Source organism: Rhinoraja longicauda, chromosome 3 (assembly GCF_053455715.1).
Source record: "Rhinoraja longicauda isolate Sanriku21f chromosome 3, sRhiLon1.1, whole genome shotgun sequence".
NCBI lineage: Eukaryota > Metazoa > Chordata > Chondrichthyes > Rajiformes > Arhynchobatidae > Rhinoraja > Rhinoraja longicauda.
Genome location: NC_135955.1, coordinates 73644216 through 73669628, shown reverse-complemented (window position 1 = coordinate 73669628; position 25413 = coordinate 73644216). Strand labels below are relative to the sequence as shown.

The 25413-nt window shown below is 45.1% G+C and overlaps 1 protein-coding gene and 1 long non-coding RNA gene across 2 annotated transcripts in view; one reads left to right on the top strand and one right to left on the bottom strand.

Moving 5' to 3' along the window:
- The window catches only part of LOC144592092 (solute carrier organic anion transporter family member 3A1-like), a 265635-nt gene extending 251422 nt beyond the window's left edge, over positions 1–14213 (bottom strand). The window contains exon 1 of the mRNA XM_078396429.1: positions 12691–14213. Within this exon, the coding sequence (XP_078252555.1) occupies positions 12691–12822 (132 nt within the window). The 5' untranslated portion in view covers positions 12823–14213. The remainder of the gene's footprint in view (positions 1–12690) is intronic.
- Positions 12746–25413, top strand: part of LOC144592094 (uncharacterized) — a 37814-nt gene continuing 25146 nt past the window's right edge. Inside the window, exons 1-2 of the long non-coding RNA XR_013547069.1 lie at positions 12746–13038; positions 14617–15309. This is a non-coding gene — a long non-coding RNA (uncharacterized LOC144592094). The remainder of the gene's footprint in view (positions 13039–14616; positions 15310–25413) is intronic.

The window sequence follows — 25413 nt, the reverse complement described above, 5'->3', positions numbered from 1 at the left end:
ATGGCGATGCTGGCTCGAAGGGCCGAATGGCCTCCTCCTGCACCTATTGTCTATTGTTTCAACCCTGACCAAGCAAGTTAATGTTCATAAAAGACTGCCCATATCTTCATCCGCATTAACTACTGACTGTTCCCTCACTTTGTGACTTCCAACATTCATCAATTGACACTAAGGTCCAACCCTCATTTTTCAAATATCTATTTAATTGGCCTGACCTTTCAAAATGTCATCTATTTCTCCTGTTCAAGTGCTCTACCTGCATCCGTAGATATTATACTACCACCACCTGCAGGTTCCCCTCCAAATCACACACCATCCTGATTTGGAATATACTGGCTGTCCTTCATCATCACTGGTTCTAAATCCTGGAATTCCCTTACTAACAGCAATGTTAGACGGCAGGGGAAGAGAAAAGACATTCTGGCCTTCCATCACAGTGAGGAGGTGACTGGAGGAGACTCACTGTGACGGACGTTTCTTTTTTTAGTTTTGTGTTGGTTTGTGGTTTGTGGTTGTGTGTGTAATTGCTTATTTTATTGCTCTTGTTGTTGGACTGTGGGTGACGGAATCTCCTCCAAAAGACTTGGTTTTTTTTGGATGACAATAAAGGTAATTCTGATTCTGATGTGGGAATGTCTTCCTCACAAGGACTGAGGAAGATGGCTCATCCTTTCACTTTAAGGCATGTAGGGGCCAACAAACTCTCGCTTGCTTGCCAGCAACAGCCAAATCCCCAGAAATCAATAAAACAAACCAGAGTGTGAAAACATGACTACAAGGAGAACTTATATTTATGCATCTTATTTCCACAGTAGATTTGAATTTAGTTCCCTAATTTATCATTAATTTTACAAGCAATTCAAACATGTGAATGAACAACCTGAACAAAGATCATCTGGTAATCTACGTGACTGCTCAAAGAATTTCAGAAGACATTCAAAGCCACAACATTTTACTTCTGTGCTCTTCAGGTGAATATTAACGGAACTATAAAACACGTTCCCTCGATGCTTTTCACAATTAGGGATTCTTGACAACCTAAGGCAAGTTTTCCCAACTTTAAACCTCACTTCTCTCTAAAGTTAGAACAACACATGGTGCATCTATACGTTTTATGGAATCTACTGGAATTCCTTTCCTTTCTCAATCCTCCGTGTAATTTTGTTTTACAAATTCACGAGCTGCAACAGCAAACTAATACCAACCCTGAGTTACAGCATTGTACTTTACTTCTAATTTTCATATTCATAATTCCTTACAACATTAAAAGCGGCCATTCAATACACTGAGTCCATGTCAGCTCTCAAAGCAATTCCATCAAACCTAATGCTCCACTTGGTTCTTATAACCTATTCTCTCACACATGCCCATTAAAACACCTCCACATTTCCTATTACCCAGGTATTCTGGAGGCAATTTACATAATCAATTAGCCTAATAACCAGCACATCTTGATGATGGGGAAGAAAGTTTACTATACACAGGAAATAATACAAATTGATATATAAAATTATGAGAGGCATAGATAAGGTCAACAGTCAGAACCTTTTTTCCCAAGGGTGGAAATGCCCAATATTAGAGGACAAAGCTAAAAGGTGAGGGGGGCAATGTTTAATGGAGATGTGTGGGGCATGTTTTTTTTATACACAGAGTGATGGGAGCCTGGAACACAATGCCAGGGGTGGTTGTGGAGGCAGATACGATAGTGGCATTTAAAAGGCTTTTAGATAGGCACATGAAAGTGCAGGGAATAGAGGGATATGGATCATGTACCGGCAGATGAGAACAGTTTAACTTGGCATTATGTTCAACACAAACAATGAGGGCCAAAGGGCCCGTTCCTATGCTGTACTGTTCTATGTTCTATGTTAAACCCATGTGGTCACAGGGAGAACATAAAGACTCCACACAGACAGCACTGGAGATGACAATTAAATTCAGGTCCCTGGAACTGTGAAACTGTTTCACTACCTGCAGCACCTCCATGCTATCCAGAGAGGCTAAAACTGCAAACATCACACATCGACTACTTCCATTTAGAACACAATGTGCTGGGGTAATTCAACGGGTCAGGCAACAACTCTGGAGGACATGATCCAGAGATGCTGCCTGACCATTGAAGTGCTCCAGCACTTTGTGTTCCGCGCAAGATGCCAGCATCTGCAGTTCCTTGAGTTGACAACTTCCATTTATAAACTGCCTTGAACAAAGCAAAACTTTCCTTCACAAATCTCAGCTGCATAATCAAATTAAAAAACGACTCCAAGTCACAATATGAAATATTACATCGAAAGCTTGGACAAAGAGCTGCACAGAGGTGCAGTGGTATAGGTGCTGCCTTACAGTGTCAGAGACCTGGGTTGGAACCTGACTACGGGTGGTGTCTATACAGAGTTGTACATTCTCCACGTGACCTGCTTGGGTTTTCGCCGAGATCTTCAGTTTCCTCCCACACTGCTAAGACACATAGGCTTGTTGGCTAATTGGCTTGGTATAAATGTAAAATTGTTCCCAGTATGTGCAGGAGGACTGTGTTAATGTGTGGGGATCACTGTTCGGTGCGGACGTGATGGGCCAAAGGACTTGTTTCTGCGCTGTATCTCTAAACTTTAAGCTAAACTAAACTAAAGAGCATCTTACCGAAAAATTGGTGTTCGAAAGGGAAGGGTGGTGTTTTTGGGGAATGGTTTTTCAGAGCTCAGGGCCAGGTCAGCTGAAGGCACAGTCACCAAAAATGGAGAGGTTATATTCAGGGATCATCACATCATCAGAATTTTGGTATGCAGTTGGAGCTTCATAAGGGTGGAGATGTTTACGGAGATGTACAAAGATAAGACCATGGAAGTATTTGAAATTAAGGATGAGGATTTTAATATCAAGGCATCACTTAACCCAGCATCAGAATGGCTCAGCGCACATAGAGGTGGAGGCGTGAAGACTTTGCGATGCAGGTTTTAGAGTTTTGTTTGACCTCAAAACTATAAGACGTGGAATGTGGAGACCCTCTGGGAGAGCACTGGAGACAATGCTAGAAATGCCAACTAGGTCAGGGAGCAACAACGAAGAGAGAAACTGAGCTATCATTTCAAGTTGATGACCTTTCATTTCAACTGGGAAATCCTTCACAAAAACAGATTTTAAGACGCAGTGAAAGGGAGGTGAGGGGTGGAAAGTGAAAGACAAAGTCTGTAAAAGAGTGAAAGGCAGAATAGATGAAAGGACAGAAAGTGATGGTAGGGTAAAGTGAAGACAGATAGTAACAAGAAAAGTAAATAAATCTCATTTGCCCTCAGAACATTTCCAATATTTCCTACACTAGTGGGAGAGTCTAGGACCAGAGGTCAGGGCCTCAGAATTAAAGGATGTTCCTTTAGGAAGGAGATGAGGAGGAATTTCTTTAGTCAGCGGGTGGTGAATCTGTGCAATTCATTGCCACAGAAGGCTGTGGAGGCTGTCAATGGATATTTTTAAGGCAGTGTTGGACTAATTCTGCTCCTATAACTTATGAGCTTATGCTTTCAATTCAGATTTCTAGCAGTGTTTTACTTTAGTGTTTGAGTGTGAAGTAGTTGGGCAGATAACATTTCAGGTTCAAGCCAGGATTTTTTTGTTGTTGTTAATTACCATGTTTATTCTTCACAAATTGAAAAAGTTACATTTAACGCAAGTTTCTCTAAGCCTGTGACTTCCCATTGATCACCCGTGAGCCAGTGGATATGTTCAAGTGACAACTGCATTCATGTGTGGCAACTACTGTGACGAGAGTCAGGGCCCAGAGTGAGAGCCAAGTGTGCAGCCACAGCCAAGGTCAAGATAGGGAACACTGGTCGGTTTGTGATGGGCAGGGTGTGCGGACAGGGCCAGAGTTGAGCTTAGGATCGGGAGCACCAGCGTTCAGGAATGTGTGCAGTTTGCACCCGGAGCTGTGCGTTGGAACACAGGTGGTGATGCTGACAAACATTGCTGCTCACTGCCTCAGCTGTAGTCACTCGCTAACAGCTCACGGGAGAAAAGCCCAAAGCTAATCAATCTCCTCCCTGCAGTAAATCTAAAGCAAACCGTGCTTGTCTTGACAGGCTGAAACCGACAAGCTGAAACTTACATAGATTTTGTTGCACCCATGAAGGAGTTGACCACAGTATTTCAGTGTAGTTTGCTTTTTCCCTATTGGACTCGGAGTGGCTGAATTTCATTATTTACCGCCAGTTACAGCTAACCCTGTTTTATTGTTATCCATAGGAAGACTGTGTCCCGATCACTCCTGGATAATGAGTGTGGATACGAGTTATGAGATAATCACTTGGAGTATACGACATTCACACGTGAACCAAAGTGTATACGTTGAAATGCATAAATCGTCATAGTTGAGTGGGCAGAGACTATATCTGTGGGACACTGTTTGCAAGCTTATAAATGTTCCAATACCCTGTCATTTCTGCCCAAAAGCAATTATGTTCAGAATGACCCAAGACAAAATTACAGGGAACTCAGATTTATATGATAATTGTAAAAACATATCAAAGAGTGCCAGTTACGGTGAATAATGACATTCAGCCACTCTGAGTCAAATAGGGAAAAATCAGACTATAACTAGCCTTTTTAAAAACTATTTAATTACAATCAATATCAGCTGCGTGGGGTATGATGGCTGAACATGATGCTGCCTCACAGATCTAGCAAATTGGATTCAATCCTCAAGTTCATGTCATGTGATAGGATCAGAATTAGGCCATTCGGCCCATCAAGTCTACTCTGCCATTCAACACAGCTGATCTATCTCTCCCCCTGACCCCATTCTCCTACCTTCTCTCCATAACCCCTGATACCCGTACTAATCAAGAATCTATCTATCTTTGCCTTAAAAATACCCACTGACGGCCTCCGCAGCCTTCTGTGGCAAAGAATTCCACAGATTCACCTCCCTCTGACTAAAGAAATTCCTCCTCATCTCCTTCCTAAAGGAACGTCCTTAAATTTTGAGGCTATAGTCCTAGACACTTCCACTAGTGGAAACATCCTCTCCAAATCCACTCTATCCAAGCCTTTCACTGTTCGGTACATTTCAATGAGGTCCCCCCTCATTCTTCTAAACTCCAGAGAGTACAGGCCCAGTGCCGTCAAAAGCACATCATATGTTAACCCACTCATTCCTGGCCTTTGGCAACGTCTGCACTGAGTTTGCATGTACATACTGTGGCCCACTGTGTTCCATCAGGTGCTCCAGATTTCTTATGTCCTAAAGAGATAACTGGGCACTGTAAAAGTGCCCTCAGTGTCCAGTTGAGTGATAAAATCTATCAGGAGTTGATGGGAATGTGGGGAAAATAAAATTAGATTAGTGTGATGGCCATTGTGGATTTGGTGAGCTGAAGGGTCTGTTTTTGTGCTGAACAGCTCTATGATTTTGATTTTGAGTTCATAAGTTCATAAGTGATACTAGCAGAATTAGGCCATTCACCCCATCAAGTCTACTCCGCCGTTCAATCATGGCTGATCGATCTTTCACTCCTAACCCCATTCTCCTGCCTTCTCCCCGATGCTCGTACTAATCAAGAAGTTAAGTTTATTGTCAATTGCATCGAGGTACTGTGAAAAACTTTTGTTGCATGCTAACCAGTCAGTGGAAAGACTATACATGATTACAATTGATCCATCCACAGTGTACAGATACACGATAAAGGGAATAACATGAATAACGTTTTGTGCAAGATAATGTCCAGTTAAGTCCAATCAAAGATAGTCCGAGGGTCTCCAATGAAGTAGATAGTAACTCAGGACTGCTCTCTAATTGTTGGTATGATGGTTAGGAGATGAAGCAGAGCATAATTAAACTAAGAAACGTTGCTGTTGGAGTAGAGATTTAAAAGAGTATAGCGATTGCTATGTGTGATTGCAGATCCACTTCTGCGGCTAGCACACAAAGAGTCACTTGGGTTGCGCGCCATCTTGGAAGCTGGATAATCAAGAAAAAGGTTTGAATCTAATCTCTCTCTAGGTGTTATGGTTCAGCTGTTTAACAACTAAACTCAGTCAACCAAACAACCGTCCCAAGTGGACTCAATTCCCCACTGCCTGTTCAAGGTGTCGTAAGCTTTTGCTCAACTCAGATTTTCCCTCACATTCTGGTTTAGTTTCATTTAGAATAGAGGTACAGCACACAAACAGGCCCTTCAGCCCACTGAGTCCACCCCGACCAGTGATCCCCACACGTTAACACTACCCTACACACACTATGGACAATTTACATTTTATACCAAGCCAATTAACCTCCAAACCTGTACGTCTTTGGAGTGTGTAGAAGAAACCGAAGATCTCGGAGAAAACCCACGTGGTCACGGGTAGGATGTACAAACTCCGTACAGACAGCACCCGTAGTCGGGATTGAACCCGGGTCTCCGGCGCTCCAAGCGCTGTAAGACAGCAACTCTATCGCTGTACCACCGTGCCACCCAGTCTTTTGTTAATCATCTCAGCCTCTACTGCTTGCAGTCTATTGGGTTTATTAAAATATTGAAAAAAAAGTCCTTTTGCTAATCTCTAATCAAGCCGAAAGCCGGTATTTTGAACTCTCATAATCTACTTCTTTTCTCATAAACCAGACATGCGACACTGTTTCTGCACCTTGTGAACGGGCAACAGGATAACACCTCCCTTTCTGTCGTCTTCTAAGTAAATGGCAGAAAGGTAAAGTGCCCATGCAGTGCATTATTTTTAAAAGTAATAATAAACCACAGCCCTCATGGATTTGAGCGATGTAGGTAAGGATAGGGTAAGCTACAGTTCATGAATATGGCATTCACAAATCAGAGAATACTGAGATCATCAGAATTATTGCCTCATCTCTCAGAGCTACTGAGAAATAGCAGAAACGAGTTTCTAGTTCCTGGAGTAACTCAGCGGGACAGGCAGCATCTCTGGAGAGAAGGAATGGGTGACGTTTCAGGTCGAGACCCTTCTTCAGACCTCTAACTGTTAAAACTTCTAAATGTTGAACAGTATTTGGAGTTTTTATGTTTTAATATTTCATTATTAACCAACAAGTGTGAATAGTTTTCTGATTCTTCATAATTCTTAAATGTTTTTGAATATTTCCGAATACGGAGGCATTCAGATGTATTTTAAAACCATGTCAGGTTTAAAGTTGGATAAGGCTGGGGAAGAGGCTTAGCAGATTGTCGGTGATTTTCAGCTGTTTCCGTCGTCAGGACGAAATATGTAGGAAGGAACCGCAGATGCTGGTTTACACCGAAGATAGACGCAAAATGCTGGAGTAACTCAGCGGGACAGGCAGCATCTCTGGAGAGAAAGAATGGGTGATGTTTCGGGCCGAGACCCTTCTTCAGACTTCTTCAGGTGGAGGGTCTCGAACCGAAACATCACCCATTCCTTCTCTCCAGAGATGCTGCCTGTCCCGCTGAGTTACCCCAGCATTTTGTGTCTGTCTTTTGTGGATAAAGTTTGTTTCAGCTACCCATATGATGGTATTACATTGAACAAGGCCCTGCTTCCTTACAGGACCACCTTATCTTGGATTGAGATGCTTGTCTCCAACAACGATGAGAAGGCCTACCGGGAGGAGGTGGCTGATCTGGCACTCTGGTGTCAGGACAATAGCCTCCTCTTGAATGTCACTAAAACAAAGGAGCTGATTGTGGACTTCAGAAGGGCTAAACATCCAAGGACGTACACGCCACTGGAGATAAATGGGTCTATTGTGGATAGGGTGAGCAGTTTCAAATACTTGGGAGTCCGCATCGCAGAGGATCTGACGTGGGCAACGCACATTGCCGCACTGGTGGGTAAGGCTAAGCAGCGCCTTTACCACCTTAGACAACTGAGGAAATTCAGAGTGTCGCTGAGGATCCTTCATTGCTTCTACTCTGGGGCTGTAGAGAGCATCCTGTCCGGCAACATTACAGTCTGGTTTGGGAACAGCTCTGCCCAGGACAGGATGGCCCTGCAGAGAGTAGTGCGTTCGGCAGAACGCACCATGGGAACTACACTCGTCCCCCTGCAGGACCTATACATCAGGAGGTGCAGATCCAGAGCAAGCAAGATCATGAGGGACCCCTGCCACCCCAGTAACGGACTGTTCCAGATGCTACGGTCAGGCAAACGCCTCCGCTGTCACGCTGTGAAAACGGAGAGGATGAGACGGAGCTTCTTCCCACAGGCCATCAGGACTGTCAACTTTGATAACCCCAGAGACTAAATTTTTGTCGACACTTTTGGTGCTATGTTTAGTAACTTATTAACTTTATTTATTGTAACTGTAATTATTTTTGTGCACAACCCGCAGGCATTGCCACTTTCATTTCACTGCACATCGAGTATGTGTATGTGACAAATAAATTTGACTTGACTTGACTTGGATCCGGCAAAGGTGGTGACTTACTGCTAACAGCAAGTATTAGGCAAGTCTATTGTCCGGATTGTTTAGAGGCGGCTAGTTAAGATAACAGAAGAACTTTCCTCCTCGCTTATCTTGGCAGTCACACTGACCTTGATTTTATGTTTTGTAGCCCCAAGTGGACAGAAATCAAAAGACAGAACCCAGGCCAGGAAAACTAAAGTCATACATAGCACTCGGGAGGGATGAATTAAACCAAAAATCCAACCAGCAATTATTCTGGAATCTTTGGATCAGTTCCATATCACACGTTGAATTCACCAGCTGAGCCAGAGTCCCCAGATATGGCTTTGTTATTGCTTGAACTACCTGGGTAACAAGTGAGAGACGTAACAAGAGCCAGCCCATCACAACATTTTCAAATCGCCATTCTAAAAATGAAAACATTTTCAAAGCAATTATTCCCTGCAAACTCACAAAAATAAATAAAGAGGTCAGCATCCTTTACTTTTTAACTAGAGTTAGAACTAAAAATATATAACTTTCGGGCATTTTGATTTGAATTACAAAACTGTGTGCATAATTCCTGAAATCGGTTGTCAGTACTGCAGGGGTAAAACTAGTTTAATGTTAACTGCTTAAGTAAAATATTGAACAGTATAGTTAAAGCCACAATTTATTGCCAGTGTCATCACAAAATAGCATTGTGCAATGATGTGTGGTGTTCACATTGTTCAGTAGTGCGTGAATAAATGGTATACTCTAAACCTCTCATTCAAAACAGCACCAGCATTCAATTCAATGTGCAGTGCGCCACAGGGCAAACAATTACGTTACTTTTGCACTTAAACTCACACTTGTATTAAAGGTGTAAGAAGGAACTCCAGATGCTGGTTTATACCAGTTAGACACAAAATGCTGGAGTCACTCAGCGGGTCAGGCAGCATCTCTAGAGAAAAAGAATAAGCAACATTTCAGGTCGAGACGTTTCATCAGTCTGATGGGGTCTCGAACCGAAACAAGGCCTATTCCTTTTCTCCAGACATGCTGCCTGACCTGCTGAGTTAGTCCAGCATTTTGGGTCTATCTGTCTTGTGATAAAAGCATTCTCATAACCACACAACTGAAGCAACAACAAGCAGTTATGTTGTGTCTTTAACATATAAAAGCAACATACATGAAAATGATGGGAAACCCTTCCCAAATGATTGGGGAAGACCAAATTGGCGAGATGAGAACCTGCATGGAGTCCAAGGACTATAGGAACGGAGGATGAAGTTGGCAGGTGCTCATGTTTAAACAGAGAGTTCTGGAAACTCTCCTAGATTTGGTAAGACATAGGAATGAGGGGGAAGAGACCAGATACACACAAACCTGCAGAGTCAGTGGGTCAGAGTCAGAGGATGTCAGTTGTCATTTGCAGAGCAAAACAGAAAGTTCCAGAGGAACGCAACGGGTCAGGTAGCATCTGGGGAGGGAATTGACAGGTGATATTTTGTTTGGGGACCCTTCTTCAACCTAATAGTAGGGGAGAGAAACCTAGGAAAAGAGAAATGGGGCAACATGACAAAGCATAGAAATATAGAAAATAGGTACAGGGGTACTATTCGGCCCTTCGAGGCCAGCACCGCCATTCAATTTGATCATGGCTGATCATCTAAAATCAGTACCCCATTCCTGCTTTCTCCCCCTATCCCTTGATTCCGTTAGCCCTAAGAGCAAAATCTAGCTCTCTCTTGAAAACATCCCGTGAATTGGCCTCCACTGCCTTCTGTGGCAGAGAATTCCACATATTCACAACTCTCTGGGTGAAATTTTTTTTTCTCCTCATCTCAGTCCTACCCCTTATTCTTAATCTGTGACCCCTGGTTCTGGACTCCCCCAAAGCATGGCAAGTCTGTCATTTACAGAAGTATGGTAGGGGTGGGGTCAATGACATAAGTAGTTATTGTGGAGTTTAAAGTGAAACATTGAGGTGCAGAGAGCTAGGACATCGGGAAAGGGTGAACAGGTGAAAGAGAGAAACAGCAAAGGAGACAGAACAAGAGCCACTCAGTTGTGACAGGTTGGAACCTTCAGCAGCTCAGACGTTAATAAATTATAGGGAGCAGAATTAGACCAATCGGCCCATCAAGCCTACCCCACCATTCAATCATGGCTGATCTACCTTTCCCTCTCAATCCCATTCTCCTGCCTTCTCTCCATAAACTCTGACACCCGCACTAATCAAGTATCTATCAATCTCTGCCTTAAAAACATCCATTGACTTGGCCGAGACCCTTCTTCAGACTGAAGAAGGGTCTCGTCCCGAAACGTCACCCATTCCTTCTCTCCAGAGATGCTGCCTGGCCCGCTGAGTTTACAAGTTCTAGGAGTAGAATTGGGCCATTGGGCCATCGAGTCTACCCCGTCATTCAATCATGGCTGATCTCTGCCTCCTAATCCCATTTTCCTGCCTTCTCCCTAAAACCCTGGAGCGCCCTTTAATTCTGAGGCTACAACCTCTGGTCCTGGACTCTCCCTCTAGTGGAAACACCTTCCACACCCACTCTATCTATGCCTTTCATTATTCTGTAAGTTTCAATAAGGTCCCCCTTCAACCTTCTAAACTCCAACGAGTAGAGGCCCGGCGCTGTCAAACGCTCATCATATGCTAACCAGTTACTCCAGCATTTTTTGTCTGCCTTCGATTAACACCAGCATCTGCAGGTTTTTTTCCCCTACACATCCATTGACGGTCGCCACAGCCTTCTGTGGCTGGGGACAAGGAGCACAGGAGAACAGCAAAGGCCGGCAGCAATGAAAGAGTTGTGGTATACCTAACCGTGTACCAGCAGCTGCGGCAGGTGGACAGGACATGGGGTTTGGCCATTGGGTGGGAATTCCAATATGTTCTACAGTTTACCTTAGCCGGGCTGTAATCAGGAGGGCGGAATCAACGGCAAAGGGACAAAACAGGTAGAGAATATTTGCTGGGACCTGTCTATGACTTGACTTGTTTGTCTGTCCGCAGGGGGAGCGCTGAATATGGGCAACGTCAGTGTACTCGGGAAGGGAAGGGAAGGGAAGGGAAGGGAAGGGTACACGTTGCGAGACACAGGTCACAGTATCAACTAGGCGGCAGCAGCTTTACCAGAGACGGGACCAGACCTGGGGTCTCGGGAAGTAGGGAGGGCCGGGGGCGCAACTACTTGTCGGCATCTTCAGTGACACTGGAAATACAAGGGAACAAATGGGTCTTAAGTTTGAAACTTCCAGACCACAGACCAGATGCGGTGGGAGAGACTCCGCCAGTAACTTCCCCACTCCCCCGTCCTCCCTCCCTCCCTTCCCAGCCCACACTGGCTGTCCCACTGCTCACACCCACACGGCCAGACAGGCACACACACAGACAGACAGACAGACCCCCAAGAGCCGGGCGTGTTCCAGCCCCCGAGTTACACTCAGACAGCCCAGCCCGTCTACAGACAGCGTGCCCGACCGCCCGGGATGGATGTTCACTGTCAATTGTAACGGAAACTAAAGAGGTTTCGCGCAGAATGTCACGCTGAAGCTGGACGAAAGAGTAAAGAGAACGACTGCAGATGCTGTGAATTTTAAACAGGGACGGCAAAAGGGTCAAGATACCCAGCAGGTCAGGCAGCATCTACAGAGAGAGAGAGAGAGAGAGACGGCTATCGTAGCCTACAGGTCAATGACCTTCAATCAGAGTTTTAATCGGAATTGAAAGGGGGTGCTGCCGGGCAAGCAGAATTCATTCGGCCACATTGATTTGTTTACCTAAAGCAAACACAGTCGGTGCCTGGCGCCAGCCCAGCCCCCATCCTCAGTCCAGCCCCAGCCCCCAGCCCCATCCCGTCCCCCAACCCCAGTCCAGCCCCCATCCCCAGTCCCCAGCCCCCAGCCCCATCCCAGCCCCCCAACCCCAGTCCAGCCCCCAACCCCAGTCCCCCAACCCCAGTCCAGCCCCCATCCCCCAACCCCAGTCCAGCCCCATCCCCAGTCCCCACCCCATCCCCAGCCCCAGTCCCCACCCCATCCCCAGCCCCAGTCCCCACCCCATCCCCAGCCCCAATCCCATCCCCAGTCCAGCCCCCATCCCCAGTCCAGCCCCCAGCCCCAGTCCCCCAACCCCAGTCCATCCCCCAGCCCCAGTCCAGCCCCATCCCCAGTCCCCACCCCATCCCCAGCCCCAATCCCATCCCCAGTCCAGCCCCATCCCCAGTCCAGCCCCCATCCCCAGTCCAGCCCCAGCCCCCAGTCCCAGCCCCCATCCCCAGACCAGCCCCCAACCCCATCCCCCAGTCCAGCCCCCATCCCCACTCCAGCCCCAGACTTACCAAGTAGGCGCCGCTGATACCCTGGGTCAGCATCAGCAGGCACTCAGCCGTGAGAAATGTCCGGATATCGGAGAAGTAGGATTCCCGGGGGGTCCCCGCCGCCGAGCGCTTGGCGACCCTGTCATTGCACATCCCGGTGTCGAGTTGGAAAAGTTGTCAATTGAACAGAAAGGCCCCGGCCGAGTGGAGAGTGTGGCGAAGTCTGCGTGTATCCAACACAAGAGCCACACCCACTAGCAAACCCCGCTGCTGGCTGCTGGATCAGTCGCTGGCTGGGAGACTGTAGCACCGTGTCAGACAGGAGGAGAGGTTGGCAGGCTGGAGGGAGTCTGCTTCAGAGTAGCAAAGGTGTGTGTGTGTAAGGGGGGGAGTGGTCTGCGTTAACGAGTGAGACTGGGAGGCAAAAGGAAGATACTTAGAGAGAGAGAGAATGGGACTGTGTGTGACTGAGGGGGGTAATGAAAGGGGTTTCTATTGAGAGGCGTGTGAGAGAAAGAGATTGTGTGTGCGAGAGAAAGAGGGGGTACTTTTTAAAAAAGTGTGTAGGAAAGAACTGCAGATGCTGGTTTAAACCGAAGGTAGACACAAGAAGCTGGAGTAACTCAGCGGGACAGGCAGCATCTCTGGAGAGAAGGAATGGGTGGTGTTTCGGGTCGAGACCCTTCTTCAGAGAGTGTGTATCAGAGAGTGTGTATCAGAGAGTGTGTATCAGAGAGTGTGTATCAGGGAGTGTGTATCATCAGGGGGTGTGTATCAGAGAGTGTGTATCAGGGAGTGTGTATCAGAGAGAGGGTGGGGGGAGGATGCAATGTGATGCCGGGGAATATAAGGAGACTTAAGTATGCGAGAACTGTGCGAAAGGCAGTGCGCGTTTTAGAAAGGACTGTTTGTGTGAGAGGGAGAGGGTAAAAGGTAAAGACGGAGGACGCACGATGTGGGTGTGTTTGTGTTTAAGAGAGGGGAAACTGGGCCGGAGGGTGAGAGAAAATGAGTGAATAAGCACTGAATGAGTGAAGGAACAATTACTTAAAAGGTGGGAGAGATGAATTGGGAGAGTGCATGTGCGAGAATGTGGCGTGAAAGCAGGGGAGAAGAGTATAGAGTCTGTGATACTCAGCGGGTCAGGCAGCATCTGTGGAAGGGGTGGACAGGTGATGTCTCGGATAGGGACCCTTCACTTCAGACTGCCTGTTTAATACAGTAGGTTGGCTCAGAGTAAGATCGTGTGTGTGTGAGAGAGAGAGAGAGAGAGAGAGAGAGAGAGAGAGAGAGAGAGAGAGAGAGAGAGAGAGAGAGAGAGAGAGAGACAAGGGGGACGTCGTGAGACAGGGAAAGACTAAAAGGTGGATGTTCAGTGTGTGGGAGGGGGTATTACTGAGAGTGAAAGACGAGGAACAGTGTGAGGGGCAGAGGGGGGACGTGAGCGTGTGAGAGACGGACACACTGTACACAGGCACAGGAGGTACTGTGAGTGAAAGGAGGAGGAACTGTGTTGGAGGTGGGACACTCACTGTGAGAGGGAGATACTGTTAAAAGGAGAGAGAGAGAGAGAGAGAGAGAGAGAGAGAGAGAGAGAGAGAGAGTGATTGTGATAAAGGAAGGACTGGGACAGACTTTGAAAGAAAGACTACGTGCAAGAGAGAATGGAAAGACTGAGACAGGCTGGGTGTGTGATAGAGAACTCGAAATGAGTTGTCACAGATGTTCCTTCCGTGGACTAGAATGTCAGCCAAAGCAAACTGGCAGCGAAATCCCGGCGCAGTCCTTTTCACGTGAATTTCCCTGGGCTCTGCATATTCCACCGAGAGTGCCCCCAAAAATACACGATCTCCAAACTATCTTCAGTTGTGGCAGCTTGTTTTAATTCCTGAGATAGTCACGGTTCTCTGGAAAAGTCAACTTTGCTCTCTCCCTCTCTCTCCGCAGATGCTGCCTGACCTGCTGTGTGTTTCAAAATATTTCTCAATAATGTTTGAATAGCCCAGGCTGCTGATTCGAGGTCGCTTCTGTCAGTCGCGGAGCTCCAACGCCCAATCCGCTCAAGTATCTTTGCCCCTGTGAATCTTCCGACTCCATGCAACGTGGACGCGCCCGACGAGCCAAACAACACACTTCTGGGTGGAATGTATGTCCGTACTTTGAAACTTCAGCACTGATCTTAGGGCAGCTGCAACTTACTTTGCGATAGGTTTGACGGCGAGATAACCACCAGCCGTGACCGTCCTGGTTACTGCCAAAGGATTTGCAAAGATGACAAGTCCTGAAACCTTACATCCCATGAAATACATTTGATTTATTCATGCATTCAGAAATAATTTTTTTTTGACCAAAGAACCAGAGAAGGAAGTTCAGGTTTAAGGAACTCCCCTGCGCACGGTTGGAGCTTTGCAAATTCTTCTCTCTGCCTCCTCTCTCCCCTCCCAAGTAGATATTTTTGGCTGATCCAAGACAACGGGGCGTGGGCTGCAGTCAGAAACCACAGAAGGCAATGGAACAACATTGCAACTTCCTCCCCGGGCCGCTGCTCTGAGGAGGGGGAGGTGACTTCGCTGATCGCGAAACATGAACCGGGCTATTTCTCTGCACACAGCGCCACGTCGTGGGTTCAGCGCTGGCCGAGTGAGTGAACAGGAATGTTGCAAAATTGGGCGGCGAGGAGAGCCAAACTAATTCTGACTGTCATATAATAGGGAGATTCCCAAAATATCATTGATGATATTCGGTAGCTTATGTTAAGAAAATGGGAGTTAAATTTAAAAAAATTTAAACCCTACCAATGCTAATTATTTTCAGGATAGTCAACATTAAAATGTAGGATTGCCATTTCAGTCACTGAAATAAGTGGTAATAAATGGAAGGGTTTCATCTCAATTGTTCCAATTTTTAAAGAGGCATTTATTAATTCAAAATCCGGGACTCGCCTATCCTTGTTTGTTTACCCAAAAGTTAATGCCTAATCCAACTGTTTGCTTCGCCAAAGCTTCTTATTGGGCAAATAGTCACTGTGAAAATTGTATGGAAAGGTTGCTAAAAATAATTCTGTTACAGCAAGTCATAGAGATTCCACTGGAAAAGTTGACTCTAGTTTGTGGTGAATTGGAAATTATGTTGAATGCCACACAAACATGGAGGACATGGCACGCTCATGTTCACAGGATGACCCAGCACACAGCTATTCATATGAAGCATCATGCACATGCCTGTTCAGACTGTGGACACTGCACACACCTGTTCACGTGGAGGACAGTGAGCGACAGGAAGAGGTTGAGTAGGCTGGGTCTCTATTCCTTGGAGCGCAGGAGGATGATCGGTGATCTTATAGAGGTGTACAAAATCATGAGAGGAATAGATCGGGTAGATGCACAGAGTCTCTTGCCCAGAGTAGGGGAATCGAGGACCCGAGGACATAGGTTCAAGGTGAAGGGGAAAAGATTTAACAGGAATCCGAGGGGTAACTTTTTCACACAAAGCGTGGTGGGTGTATGGAACAAGCTGCCAGAGGAGGTAGTTGAGGCTGGGACTATCCCATCGTTTAAGAAACAGACATGGATAGGATAAGTTTGGAGGGATATGGACCAAGCGCAGGCAGGTGGGACAAGTGTAGCTGGGACATGTTGGCCGGTGTGGGCAAGTTGGGCTGAAGGGCCTGTTTCCACGCTGTATCACTCTATGACTCTATGACCTGTTAACATGGAGCACCCTGCACAGGTCTGTTCACATGGAGTCTACATAGACCTGTTCACATTGGAGGACAGTGCACATACCTGTTCACATGTAAAACACCACACAAACCTGATAACATGCAAGGCCATACACACCTGTTCACATGTAAAACACCACACACACACCTGTTCACATGTAGGACACCACACACACCTGTTCACATGGAGGACAGCGCCCACACCTGTCCACATGGTCCAAAGGAGCAAGTTAAACATGCACTGGAACCTCAATACTATGTTTCAGACGTGAAGCCAATGCCAGCAGACTATAGATGAAGAAAAATCTGAAGTAAAATCAAAAATATACAAAACATATTAAACAGCATCTGCACAGGAGAATGGTTGCAGTTTATTAACCTTACAAAAGAACTGCAAAAATAGAGATGTAACTGGTTTTAAGTGTGCACAATAAAGAGTAGCTCTGTACGTTTAGCGAGACCAGATACATTATCCACAAATGCTACCTGGCCTTGTTGAACATTTCCAAATTCTCTCTTTCTAGTACATCCATTGAATGCATCCCTGTTTTTGGAGGATGAAAAAAATAGGCTCTTCTGCCAAAGACCAGTAGCATTAGCAAGTGGTTCAGATATTGTGTGAGGTGGGAGTGGTGGGGCTTTGCAGGAGAGGCAGATAACTGTTCCACACCAGAGGGAAGGCAATTCAAGGGAAGGTCATTGTGTCTCCTTCGTTGGTTTCCTGAACATGGCTGCAGAGAAATGTAGAAACATAGAAAATCTGTGCAGGAGGAGGCCATTTGGCCCTTTGAGCCAGCACCGCCATTCATTGTGATCATGGTTGATCATCCACAATCAGTAACCTGTGCCTGCCTTCTCCCCATATCCCTTGATTCCAATAGCCCCTAGAGCTCTATCTAACTCTCTTTTAAATTCATCCAGTGAATTGGCCTCCACTGCCTTCTGTGACAGAGAATTCCACAAATTCACAACTCTCTGGGTGAAAAAGTTTCTTCTCACCTCAGTTTTAAATGGCCTCCCCTTTATGACAGGAAACCTATAAACAATGACTGCATTTAAGAGACATTCAGGCAGCCACTTAAACAGACAACACACAGAAGCATACAAACCTAATAATGACCAATGGTACTGGTGCAGATGAACACAAATGTTAGCATGATTGTGATAGGCTGCAGGGTCCATTTCTGTGCTGTAAAGCTCCATGACTTTATCTTCGAGGATTTGTCGCAGGAAGATATTCCTCTCCCATTCTTCTCATTCCATGACTATTATATCCTTGCCATGAAAATGCAACCCATATCCTTTACCTCCATCACGCCACTCCATCATCTCCTTTCCACATTCACACCAATTACAATCACAGCCATCACTTCTTCCCTGCACACACACTATCCCTCTTTGACTGGTACATCCTTTAAAGGGCTTGAGTCTTTCATTAACACTCATTTATCTCATCAGCAAGTCACCCGAGACAGATCCGACCCGACACCTGAGACAGAAAGTTCCTATCAGACTGGACACCACTTGTGCAATGGAAGAAAATATACAGGGCAACATTGATAGAAGGAAAAGCACAGATCCAGTTATCAGCAATGCTAGAGAGTAAACGTACAGGGTTACTCAAGCCCTGCCTCTTTTAACTTTTATGTTGTCTGTAGGACAAACAAATGTAGCTTTTGTGGGATTCTTCGAACTTTCTCTTCCTTTGCAATCAGTGGTAATCTGATCCGTTTCTATCTTAGTTGATGTAAATGCAGTAATAGATCTATCACAAGAAGACGACACCAAACTTCTGGCCAATGTAATTACTTTTTCAGATGATGCTTCTTGCCTCATTTAAAGGTATAGCTAGAGAAAGGATATTTATTCAGGAGCTAACATGTACACATCGGAAGCCTGATGTGCCAGCTCAAGGGATGGTGAGGTCAATTTCTGGTCCACAGCAGAGGAGTCGGATGCTCTAACCGTGTATGGGATGTACCAAGCATTTTCCACAATAGAAGTTATTGCAGCTAAGTCCTAAGGCAGCTAACAAAGCTTCCATGGAAAGCAATTGATTGCCATCTCAGCTTTGAGGTCAGTGTTTGTGGTACCCTGTTCTTCCCTCTTCTGTAGGGTGTTTTCATTTTCTCCTTTCTTCCTTATAATTTTCAATCCTTGCTATTGAGGGCGTGCAGCGTAGGTTCACTAGGTTAATTCCCAGAATGGCAGGACTGTCATTTGTACAATGAGATCTGGGTGTCCTAGTGCATCAGTCACTGAAAGGAGCATGAAATTACAGCAGGCAATGAATCCTGTCCGGCAACATTACAGTCTGGTTTGGGAACAGCTCTGCCCAGGACAGGATGGCCCTGCAGAGAGTAGTGCGTTCGGCAGAACGCACCATGGGAACTACACTCGTCCCCCTGCAGGACCTATACATCAGGAGGTGCAGATCCAGAGCAAGCAAGATCATGAGGGACCCCTGCCACCCCAGTAACGGACTGTTCCAGATGCTACGGTCAGGCAAACGCCTCCGCTGTCACGCTGTGAAAACGGAGAGGATGAGACGGAGCTTCTTCCCACAGGCCATCAGGACTGTCAACTTTGATAACCCCAGAGACTAAATTTTTGTCGACACTTTTTGTGGTATGTTTAGTAACTTATTAACTTTATTTATATGCTGTAACTGTAATTCTTTTTGTGCACAACCCGCAGGCATTGCCACTTTCATTTCACTGCACATCGAGTATGTGTATGTGACAAATAAATTTGACTTGACTTGACTTGACTTGAAGAAAGCCAATAGACTGTTGGCCTTCATAACAAGGGGAGTTGAGTATAGGAGCAAAGAGGTCCTTCTGCAGTTGTACAGTGCCCTAGTGAGACCGCACCTGGAGTACTGTGTGCAGCTTTGGTCTCCAAATTTGAGGAAGGATATTTTTGCTATTGAGGGCGTGCAGCGTAGGTTTACTAGGTTAATTCCCGGAAAGGCGGGACTGTCATATGTTGAAAGACTGGAGCGACTAGGCTTGTATACACTGGAATTTAGAAGGATGAGAGGGAATCTTAACGAAACGTATAAGATTATTAAGGGGTTGGACACGTTAGAGGCAGGAAACATGTTCCCAATGTTGGGGGAGTCCAGAACCTGGGGCCACAGTTTAAGAATCAGGGGTAGGCCATTTAGAACAGAGATTAGGAAAACGTTTTTCAGTCAGAGAGTTTTAAATCTGTGAAATTCTCTGCCTCAGAAGGCAATGGAGGCCAGTTCTCTGAATTCTTTCAAGAGACAGCTAGATAGAGCTCTAAAGGATAGCGGAGTCAGGGGGTATAGGGAGCAGGCAGGAACGGGATACTGATTGTAAATGACCAGCCATGATCACATTGAATGGCGGTGCTGGCTCGAAGGGCCGAATGGCCTACTCCTGCACCTTTTGTCTAATGTCTAAACCTCCCAGACTGTTTGGAAGGCAGTTAATAACAGTTGAGCAGCAGATCCTTTCAGCCATCAGAAAAATAATTTTTCTGAAAGAGGAAATAGAGCAAAAACATATAGAAGTTCAAAAGACTCAGATGATAAATCCGCAGCAAAAGCAAATGAGGTGTATGTAACAACTCTTTAAATGGTGTTACTGGATGATGCTTCCTGTATAGATTAATTGATTATGGGTCAGGTGGCAAACCAAGCAATTAGCATAAAAGGGATCCACGAGCATAGGATGTATTAATTATTTTAATCAGCCATTTAAATAACCGCCAAATGCTGCAGTCTGATTCAGTTCAGTAGGCTATCAGGACATGTCGTGTGTACATACCACACACCTCTGATATCCACTCCCCAGTTGGATTGGATGGTTCTTTTGAGCAATGTCTTAAGAATAGCACCCGTTATGTTGGTCCAAAGAGACCTATGATGTTTGATCTGTGAGCATGATGTTTTCCCCTTTAATATGTATGTAATTCAAGTAGGCCTTTAACAAGACGCAACATAGCCATCTTACTTCTTAAAATCTGAATATTTTCATGAAACTGAGATGATGGAGGCAGTTGGCCTATTTCTCAGGAACATTAGTAAAATAAAATATGAAAACTGACATCCCCTGCAGTTTCGCGTCAGAAGAACAATTGAAATCAGCAAACTACACCATGTAACTCAAACCTTTGAAAGATAAGGGAGTTAACTTGTTGATTTATTATTTATCAGCATTTCTATTGGCAAGCTGTTGGCTTCAAACTGCTGCAGGTTGTGTAACACAAGTCAGCAAATTTCCCTTCAAACAATAATTATGACTTCATTGACAACAGCAGGGGCTTCAAAGCACTGAGCAGCTCAAAGCACCAGTGCTGTGCCCGTAAAGTCCTCCAAATCGACTGGCAGCGTAAGTGAACTGACCTCGGTGTCCTCTTCAGGCCAACATCCCTGGAATAGAAGCCCTAATTACACTCGGATGATTCCAATGGGCAAGTCACGTCATTTGCTTGCCTGACACCAAACTCTCAAAATAGATATTCTGTTCTGAGCTCCATCACAGCAAGAATGTATTCAGTGGACAGTGGAGAAGATTCAAGGACATTTTCAAAACCCTCTTGAAAAAGTAACATCTCCACTGACTCATAGTCAAGACCCTCGGAATTAAGAAGAAGTAATCGGGATGCCACTGCCAACTTTGAGTCCATTTATGGGGATCTCATGGAAGCCCAGCTTAAATGATGGCAGGATCAATGGTAGAGATAACTGGTAATGACTGAAGCTTGCATGTGCCTAATGACGTTTTATGGCTGAAACCAATGGTGAAAATTATTGCAGAGATCTTGGAAGCTTTTTGAAAAACATGTCTGAACAATGGTAAGAGCTGGCACCCAGATTTGAACACTGGGGAGAGTACACTGCTTAATGTAGTACAGCTCCCTGTAACAATCCCTGTTAATCACATCACAATAATCTGTGTCACTAGTTTCTTGCATTTGCTGCTACTTACAACCTCACAACTTGCATATGTTGACAGCTATTCAGGCATGGCAACTACATGGCATAACCTTATACAGTGCATGACCTTCACATATACTTTCCCATTTTTCAGGGTAAGGTAGCACATATTTATTTGGTGCATCAGCAACAACAGTCCGACAAGGAAAATCTGCAGTGCCTTAGGGTGGCGCCGTCAGCGATGGCAGCCTCGCCAACGGTCTGTCTTTTCATTTTGTTTGTTATTTTTAGTGTGTTTTAAAAGTATGTGATAATGTTCTCTTATTTCACAAAATGCTGGAGTAACTCAGCAGGTCAGGCAGCATCTCAGGAGGGAAGGAATGGGTGACGTTTCGGGTCGAGACCCTTCTCTGAAGAAGGGTCTCGACCCAAAACGTCACCCATTCCTTCTCTCCTGAGATGCAGCCTGACCTGCTGAGTTACTCCAACATTTTGTGAAATAAATACCTTCAATTTGTACCAGCATCTGCAGTTATTTTCTTACACTGATAATGTTCTCTGGTTTGTTTTATGTGGGGGGTGGGGGAGGAGGTCGGGGGAAACTTTTTTCTATCTCTTACCTTGCAGGAGATGCGATTATTTTCCGGATCGTATCTCCGGTCACTCATGGATCTGGCGGCCTTGCTCGAGACTGACTTTGAGCCCCACCACGGGGCCGTGGACTTACCATCGGAGCCTGCGATCCCTTGCCTGGGATCGACTCCAACCATGGCCTGCGGATTTCACCATCGAGGAGCTCATAGTCTCGGGTAGAGACTGATGTCGGGTAGCTCTAAAGTCGCAGGAGGTTTGACTAGCCCAAGCCCGGGGTCCGATCCCCCGGCGCGGGGGAGCTGAGATCCCCCTGATGCGGGAGCGGGATCGCCCCAATGCGGAGGGCCCGACCGCTGGCTACGGGATACAAAATCATCCCATCAACGGAAGGCTCGAGGCCCCCGACTGTGGGAGAACAAAGAAGGGAAGAGATTGAACTTTTTTTCGCCTTCCATCACAGCGAGGAATGTGGAGGAGTCACTGTGGTGGATGTTCATATTAAAATGTATTTGTGTGTTTTGTTGCTTTTGATTGGTATGACTGTATAGCAAATCAAATTCCTCGTAAGTTGCAAAACAGACTTGGCTGATAAAGTATGACTATGATTAGTCCCTTGCTTGAAGAGTGTTGGCAGTTTAGACTTTAGAGATACTGCATGGAAACAGGCCCTACAGACCACCGAGTCCTCACCAACCAGTGATCACCCCATACATTAACACTATCCTACACACTAGGGATAATTTGTTACAATTTTATCACAACCAATTAACCGACAAACCTGTACATCTTTGGAGTGTGGGAGGGAACCAGAGCACCTGGAGAAAACCAGTAGCATACAATCATAAAATTTTGACCCACTATACATTGAACAAGCAAATACCACTAGAGCTTTCCAAGCAATGGACATAACAAAAGTGTCTCCCACAGATGTGGTCTGTCCTGCTGAGTGTTTTCAGCATTTTCTGTTCTTGTTTTAGATTTCCAGCATCTGCAGATGTTTCGATTATGCCAGATCTGCTCAGAAAAGTTGCAGGTGGCTTATGTTATGCAAATAGTTTGTATGAGTGCAGGCTTCATGCAGGTTTCAAGAGCCAGTTGATGCGAGTTCAGGTTTTGTCCCCTGGTAGCCATCTTTCTTGTGTGGCGTGTTCATGCAAATATTGAAATCACAAAGACCGCTCAAAAACAAAACATGATGGCTCTGAAGAAGGGGTCTCGACCCAAAACATCACCCGTTCCTTCTCTCCAGAGATGCTGCCTGTCCCGCTGAGTTACTCCAACATTTTGTGTCTTGCATTATGACCTCCTTCTTTCGTATGTCAACTACAACAATCAAAAGTGCAACTGGTGCTTCAGAGTACCGTAGTTGACGCTTTGCTGCAAATTTTGCCTGTTCCGTAGAACTACCCAGGGTGGACGACGAGGAAATAAAGCAGCTCCCATCCCTTGCATTATGATAATTTCTTGAGATCATGATGGGCTGGTCATCGGCCACCTGTATACTCTGGGAATTTTTTTAATTTATGAAAAATTCAGTGCTGTGCATCCACATTTTGAGACATAAGTCTTAACATTCCATGTGCCCACATACAGAATATGACTCTGATTAAATTATATCAATTTTTCAAATTTAAAGTGTTACCTTTTTGTGATGCCAAAATATCAATGATACCAACAAAATGTATCATTTAATTTCAGATAGCAGGAGTATTCCGAGGCAACCCCTGCTTTGAGATCTTGTGTTATCTTGTGTTATTTTGACATCACAGTGTCAAAATAACACAAGATAGCACGCTTCAATGACTACTGTCCAAAGACTCTAACATCCAACCTCATGAAATGCTTTGAGAATTTGGTTATGGTGCTGCTCATTATCTCCAGCCTCACTAACAGACTAGATCCACTGGATAAGTGACAAAACAAACTCCACGATCATTCTCAACACCGGTATCCCGCAAGGATCCATTCTCTGCCCCTTACTCTACTCTATATACATTCAGAACTGTGCGGCCAAACTCTGCTCTAACTCCACATACACGTTTGCAGATGACACCACCTTATATAGTGGGTCTTATACAAAAAAATGATGAAACAGATTACAGGAAGGAGTTAGAGAGATGAGTCTTTCCAGGTGAGACAGAGGTTCACCTGCACCTCCTCCAACCTCATCTATTGTATCCGCTGCTCTAGATGTCAACTTCTTTACATCGGCAAAACCAAACGCAGGCTCGGCGATGTTTTGATTTGAAATCCGCAGTGTTTTGCTTTTGTTTAACCTCTGAATGATGTTAATTAACCTGTTTACCACAGTAATATTAACTTTGTACACTATCTTTATGACAGAGATCATATGACAGCCCAACCTTCCTTCCATGAGAAACTTTTGGTGCCAATCCACATAATTTCATATTTTTAGGTTCAAACGATAGATCATTAAACATGAATGATCCTTCATTTGAATGGGTTATTAATATTTAATGACCCCTCTCCACTGATCTTTTCTCTCCACAGATGCTCGTTCACTTGCAAGTATTTTCAGAACATTTCTTTTGATTTTGTATTTTAACTTCCTGAATCATCCTTTATCATTCTATATCAATGCACAAACGTCATTGTTCTATTTCATATTAAATGACCAAAGTCATGCAGGTTTTGGCTGTGAGGCGATTACCGTCATGCAGAGCCACCATAATATGTTTCTATTTATAATCCAATGCATGGAGGACCATTAAAGTACTTTAGATTCGTGAAGGGCAGCCCTGCGTTGGTTGAGTATCGTTAGCAAATAATTAATTACTATATCTAAATCTTTTTGCCTTTATACGTCCCACTAGTCCACTTCGCATGTATTTGAATCCAGATCGCAAAATTAAAGAGGGTGTACTAACCCATAGCTTAGCTCCCAAGGCATTTTTTGATCCTGATCTCTGTCATTTATAATGTCGGTACTTATTCCCATCTCAATTACTCCAGATTCAACGGATGAGGGTATTAACTCACAGCGCTTTCCAGTTCACCCCAATAGCATTCATTCCGCTTTTCCGTTCATCTATCAGCCATCTGCTTTTGCCGCCCTGTTAAAAATTCTAAAGTTTCAGTTCGATAGACAACAGGCAGGAGTAGGCCATTTGGCCCTTCCAGCCAGCACCACCATTCACCGTGATCAAGGCTGATCATCCACAATCAGTACCCCGTTCCTGCCTTCTCCCCATATCCCTTGACTCCGCTATTATTAAGAGCTCTATCTAACTCTCTCTTTCAGTTCAGTTTAGTTTAGTTTATTCTAATGAACACATTCTATTGAAAAATTGTAATGAACACATTCAATGACCATAAATTGGTTTTCTTGCACGTTTGGATAAAAAGGACAGAGCGTTTAAATTGGATAGAAAATGCAAGCATTGTGAAGATGAAGGAAATCTATTATACAAGATGTAAATGGCCTTCTAAATCTCTCGCCAAGTCTCAGGTCAGCATTGCACAGGCAATTAAATAGCTGGAAGCTGATGGTGCTGATCGT